This window comes from Neomonachus schauinslandi, chromosome 14 (assembly GCF_002201575.2).
Source record: "Neomonachus schauinslandi chromosome 14, ASM220157v2, whole genome shotgun sequence".
Lineage (NCBI taxonomy): Eukaryota > Metazoa > Chordata > Mammalia > Carnivora > Phocidae > Neomonachus > Neomonachus schauinslandi.
Genome location: NC_058416.1, coordinates 67,895,747 through 67,901,963, shown reverse-complemented (window position 1 = coordinate 67,901,963; position 6,217 = coordinate 67,895,747). Strand labels below are relative to the sequence as shown.

At 47.5% G+C, this 6,217-nt stretch overlaps 1 gene segment (V, D, J or C); it reads right to left on the bottom strand.

Annotated features, from left to right (window-relative positions):
- The window catches only part of LOC110578926, a 10,255-nt gene extending 4,491 nt beyond the window's left edge, over positions 1 to 5,764 (bottom strand). Inside the window, 3 exon segments of the V gene segment in view lie at positions 3,473 to 3,513; positions 5,256 to 5,558; positions 5,672 to 5,764. Coding sequence covers positions 3,473 to 3,513; positions 5,256 to 5,558; positions 5,672 to 5,729 — 402 coding nt within the window.
- Positions 5,765 to 6,217: the final 453 nt, after the last annotated feature.

The window sequence follows — 6,217 nt, the reverse complement described above, 5'->3', positions numbered from 1 at the left end:
TTTCAGGATTACCTGACATTGGAGTTTGCCTCTTCCAGGAGCTTGGGCTCATAACCAGTCTACCATCATCTTGAACCAAATAAAGGCTTAAAGTTATCCGAGTACCAAGGTGGTTCACACCGCACAGTAATTCTACAGGGACCCGTCTTCCAGTTTGACAGTTGTTGTTGCTGTGGGTTTAGATTCTCCTGTGAGGTCCACTCAGCCTGCATTGCAAGGACGTTTGATGCCTGTCTCTGCCATGGGAAGAGGACACTGTCAGGGACATGCGTCTTCTGCTCCTGCTCACTTTTCCAAGTTCAAAGTTTCCTTGAAATTTAGCCTGACAAATGGTTACATATTTGACTCTCTTATATACTTAATATATTTTATTTTTTATTTTATTTTTTATTTCTTTGAAGATTTTATTTATTTATTTGACAGATAGAGACACACAGCGAGAGAGGGAACACAAGCATGGGGAGTGGGAGAGGGTGAAGCAGGCTTCGCATGGAGCAGAAAGCCTGATGCGGGTCTCGATCCCAGGACCCTGGGATCATGACCTAAGCTGAAGGCAGACACTTAACGACTGAGCCACTGGGGCCCCTACTTAATATATTTTAAATCAGCTTTAAAATTTCAATTAGTGTAAAGATTGTTATACACAGAACATTGCTATAAATGGATCACTCCTCTGTTGAGGGGTTCTTCCATCTCTCCTGCACTGACAACCCTCGCCCTAAGGTGGAATTCATGGGGGATGAGTGTCTAAAATCTGGGTCCAAAGAACAGACATTTATCCAAAACCCTCCAACAAGCAGGGGGGTGAGCAGTAGACATCGTGGGATTAAACTGGGAGCAACAAGCACCTGGCAGGACAGCATTGACTGTGGAGATGGATTTGGATGGTGTTGTTTGTACCTTCACAATATTAAGTCATCCGAGCCATGGATGTGGGGTCCTCTCACTTATTTAAATCCTTTTAGTATTTTCAGCAATCCTTTTTACTTTTCAGTTTGCAAGTCTTTTGCCTACTTGGTTAAGTTGACCCCTAAAAGTTATTTTCTTTTGGATGCTATCTTTTTTTTTTAAGAAAGATTTTATTTATTTACTTGACAGAGAGAGACACAGTGAGACAGGGAACACAAGCAGGGGGAGTTGGAGAGGGAGAAGCAGGCTTCCTGCCGAGCAGGGAGCCTGATGTGGGACTCGATCCCAGGACCCTGAGATCATGACCTAAGCCAAAGGCAGACGCTTAATGACGTAATATTCTCTTGGGCTTCTTCATTGTTGATGTAGTGATGATCACCTGGTTGTTGTAGGGAAATTACTACATGAACTCCTGTAGGAGATGCTAGACAGATACAGCTTAGGGGTATAATAGAATGTGTTCCCTATTTTGGAACAGTAGGACAGGTAATGAAGCAGGAGGGAATCTGAGAGGGAAGCTCTGCATCTATGACCCTGAAATGAGCGATCTCACAGGGTAGAGTCTGAGCACAGGAGGAATTTCAGAACTAAATTGAACCTGTGCTGCCCCCAATACTTATGGTAAAACAGAAAAGCATAAAGTTGTTTTTTTAACTTTTGTTAGTTTGATAAATAACTCATTTATGTGTTCTAGAACTTACGTAGTTATTTGTAAAACACACATTTTAGAAGCACCAACTGTTTTCTTTCTTTTTTTTTTTAAAGATTTTATTTATTTCTTTGAGAGAGAGAGTGAGAGAGAGAGAGCACAAGAGGGGGGAGCGGGAGAGGGAGAAGCAGACTCCCTGCTGAGCAGGTGGCCCGATGCGGGACTCGATCCCGGGACTCCAGGATCATGACCTGAGCCGAAGGCAGTCGCTTCACCAACTGAGCCACCAGGCGCCCGCACCAACTGTTTTGTGATTGGTGCAGGTAAGGAAGGGTCAGGAAGGAGCCCCCTCTGTGCTCCTGACGCAGTGGTTCTGTCAGGACTGAGAGGAGAGCCCTGCTTCCAGCTCTCTGCTTCCTCAGGGTGTGGTCCCTGGGAGAGGACACTGCCCTCCCCGCACCCAGCCCCTCTCTGCTGGTTGACCAGCTCCCACCCTGTCCTCCAGCCTCCAGCATCTCCCACCACCTTCCCCCTGGAGCCAGATTCCTCTATCTCTGAGAAGGTCAGTGTCATCAAAAGATAACCTCTCAAGCTTTGAAACCCTTCCTGGACTGTTGGATTATTTGAAGATGGAGGAAAAAAAAAAGTGTTCCACACTACTAATTCCACTTGATATTTACACTGCAACTGTGCAGTTAGAAACCTGTAAGATTCTCATGGCACCTGGGTGGCTCAGTTGGTGAAGCGTCTGCCTTCGGCTCAGGTCATGATCTCATGATGGGATTGAGCCCCGCTGAGCAGGGAGCCTGCTTCTACCTCTCCCTCTGCCTACCGCTCTGTCGACTTGTGCTCTCTCTCTCTGTCAAATAAATAAATAAAATCTTTAAAAAAAAAAAAGAAACATATAAGATTCTAGTTATAAAATATAAGTCTGATAACAAGTATCTGGCACAAGTTTTGGCTTGGCTTCTAGCCTGGACGGGCTGTTAAATGTTCAATCTAGAGGTTTCTTATACAAGTTCCAGCAAAGCAGGTTTTAAAGAGCCTCTATGGTTGATTGCCTTTCTTGCTACGCTTATGTAAATAATCAGACCAAGTTCTTTTTGAAAACACAATTACTTGGTGAGCAAATTAATGTTAATTTGGCTGTACTTGGTAGAAATCAGGGTGATTGTAGAAAAAAATGTTTCAATAACACACCAGAGTGATTACTTGATTCCAATCCTGTTCATTAAAACCTGGACTAGATCCTGATATTCTCTAGCTTCCTACAATGTCTGGTTACAAGTCTCAAAACTAACATCACAATTTTTCTCCCACTTTCTGACTTGGGCTCAAACTGCCTTTTTCCCTGAAGTCCTGAAAAGTAAATACAAACAATACGATGTAAACTTCAGAAAAACCACCAGAGCAGCTCACATAGAGACGGTCTTCGTCTCTGTTGCTCTGTGGGCCACTCAGGGATCAGCAGACACATTTGAACTACAAACCAGCAAAATCTGTCAGATTGTCACAGCTTGCTGTCACTCTATCTGAAGATATTTGAGCTTGACATCTAGAAGTCTTCTCCCCTGGGTACCCTCAGAACTCGAGAACTGCTTTATACTTTGATACAATCTTTAACCATCATTTTGTTTGTTTCCATAGAAATGCCTCTTGTTTAATACCTGATTTCTAGAACACCAGGCCTTTCTTTGAGAACATACCTGCATCCCTCCATCCTGAAATAAGTTTAACTAAACTGGCTTATTGTCAGGAGAGTGTCAACCAAACTGAACGATCGTCTAGCCCAACTTTGGACATGTGTAACTTTGGGAAGTTTCAGAAGAGGGAGGGAACTGGCCAAGACTAGACTGCCCCAAGTTGAGCCACTTTGGTGTGACCATTATTTTCTTAAAAGGAAAGGAAACTCACCAGATTTAGGAAAAGCTCTATACCTCCCCCAAAACTGCCTGCTTGTACCAGGAAGACAGCTATTAGTAGGGTGTACTCTTTACCTAAGACATGTATCTACATAGCAGGACAACCTTTGTTTTGCAAACATCTCCTCTCACCTTCCTGCTAATGCTCTTTCTCCTCTTTGATCCTCAGATCCCTATCCCTCTATTTCACACATATAAGTGTCATGTTGCCTGACTGTGTTTTGTATTCTGCATGGCTGTGTGGATTCACGTTATGCAGGCTATTAATTTTGATTTTGACCCGCATATCGGCCAAATGTCAATTTGATTCTGATTCAGCCAAATGGACCTTGAAGAGCACAGGAAATACTTCCTCCCCAACACCAGGCACAGGTGACGATTCATCAAGGGTCCGGCAAGAGTAAGTAGATGCGTGCATCCCTAGGACTCCTGACGAACAGTCCCCTGGGTCAGGGCCAGATCCTATCTCCTGGAAACATGAGATATAAGTCATCCTGCATCAGAGATGGGCACTCATACTGTCCCACCTTGTGGAAACCCCTCCACCCACTGTTCCCAAGCCCCCCCACCTCTAACCTCTCCTTCCCACTCCCATTCTCAGTCCCTGCTTCCCGTAGGTCATGAGGACTCTTACTTTCTTCCCTATCAACCCCTTGTCCAGAACTCCTTGTCTGACTGGGACAGAGTCCCCAGCCCTGCCACATCCCACCTACATGGTCCCTCCTGTTCCTTCATTGTCTCTGCAGAACGGGGATGCCATTATGACACATGAGATTCTGGACTTCCCTGTGAACCCTTCCAATGTTCCCACTCCACCCCATCAACCTCACCCCTCCTCATTATCCTGAGACACAGCTGTCCATGACAACATGTTTAGCTTCTGTGTCCTCTCTCTTTCCCCACACACTGTCAGCTCCCTGAACCTACAGACCCTTCCTGTCATGTCCACATATGTCCCACATCCCTAGACTAACATGGTAGGTGCTCAGTAAGTGGTGTGAATGCACACTCACTGGACAGTGCTCTATCCTAAGTCAGACACAGCTGGACTCCCTGTCTCTGGTTCTATCCTGACCTGTCACAGTGATATGGGATTGTCAAGCCCAATGGTCAAGAAAGAATTCTTGAGATATTTCATGTTGAAAAAAGATGATTTTGCTATAGCCTGGGGACAGGACCCATGGGCAGAAAACTCACTGGGATTGTGAGGAGTGGGACTGATTATATACTTTTTAATTAGTGGAGGTGAGGGATAGTGTAAATCTCTAAGGAATTTGCAAGCCAGGCTTTCAGGAATCGAGGGGCTAGCTGCTGTGAAGACAAGGTTACTTCAGTCTTTAATAATACACACACATGAAGGCGCTAAGGGAGCCATGAGGTCCTTGAGGAAGGTCACACTCCGCAGGGGTCAGGTATCTACCAGGGGCTGCAGCTGTAGGAGATTTACTTTAAGGGACATTTCTCCTGCCTTTGTTTCCCTCATCAGCTAACTCTGTTCCCCAGGCAGCCTGGCCCTGACACCCAGGAGTTTCTCCTCAATAGGAGAAAACCAAACAATGTCTTCCTGCTTAGGAGAGGCTGGAGGGGCTGAATTTAAAAGAATTTGGAGGATTTTGTAGCCCGTGTTCCTTGAGATTAGTTCAGACTACAGTTTAGACCAAAAAAGGAAGGAGGTGACTTGGCCAAGGAGTCGGAGCTGCACAGGGAGACCCCTTGCTGAGGGACAGCAGGTTTTTGTCTCACTTCCCCACAGGCCGGGAGCACTGTGTGAGCACTGAGACTATCATCCCATGATGCACAATAATACTCAGCCTCGTCCTCAGCCTGGAGCCCAGTGATGGTCAGGGTGCCTGAGCTGCCAGACCTGGAGCCAGAGAATCGTTCGGGAACCCCCGAGGGTCTACCACTACTACCATAGATCATGGTTTTAGGGGGCTTTCCTGGGAGCTGTTGGTACCAGTTAACACCATTACCACCCCCGATGTTGGAGCTGCTTCCAGTGCAGGAGATGGTGACCCTCTGGCCCAGAGCCCCAGACACGGAGGACGGCTGAGTCAGCACAGACTGGGCCCAGGACCCTGCAAGGGGGAGAGACACAGAGAGGGTGATGCTGGGGTCTAGAGACAAAAAGAGGAAGGAGGGCCCTTCATGTCCTCCCAGGGCCCCTTCCCCTGTCCCTGCATCCACTCACCTGTGCAGTGAGCGAGGAGGCTGAGGAGGAGAGGGGACCAGGCCATGGTGGAGGTCATCACCGATCCTGCCTTCTGTGGCCCCACAGCTAAGCAGAGCCTCCCCTAATCTCTCCCTTCGCCTCTTCATCCTCTGAGAGAGGGAGGGCCCATCCATGCAAATGAGACCCCCAGCTCTCTGACGCCTCCCTGGTCCTGGTCAGGTCCTCTGCTTCAGCATGTCAGGGGGTTGGGCAGGGGAGGGGCTGTGTGGGGCCAGGGGTGTGGAGGTGCCAGCTGCGAGTGCTGAGCAGAGGGCACAGGCAGGGCCAGGTGGCAGGGCCCAGCTCTGATCACCCCTGACTCCTCAGAAATGGAACCAGAGTGCCCCCTGGTGTCCAGACCCAGACACATCATTGTGTGACATGGTGGCCACAGTCCATCACACACATGTCTACACCACCGCCTACCAAACTGTTTTGACCACTGTTCCCTGCATTTGGGCCTGACCAGATGTCCCTATATGTCACCTCCCACTAAGTCAGGACTCACTCTATGGCCTGCTAAGA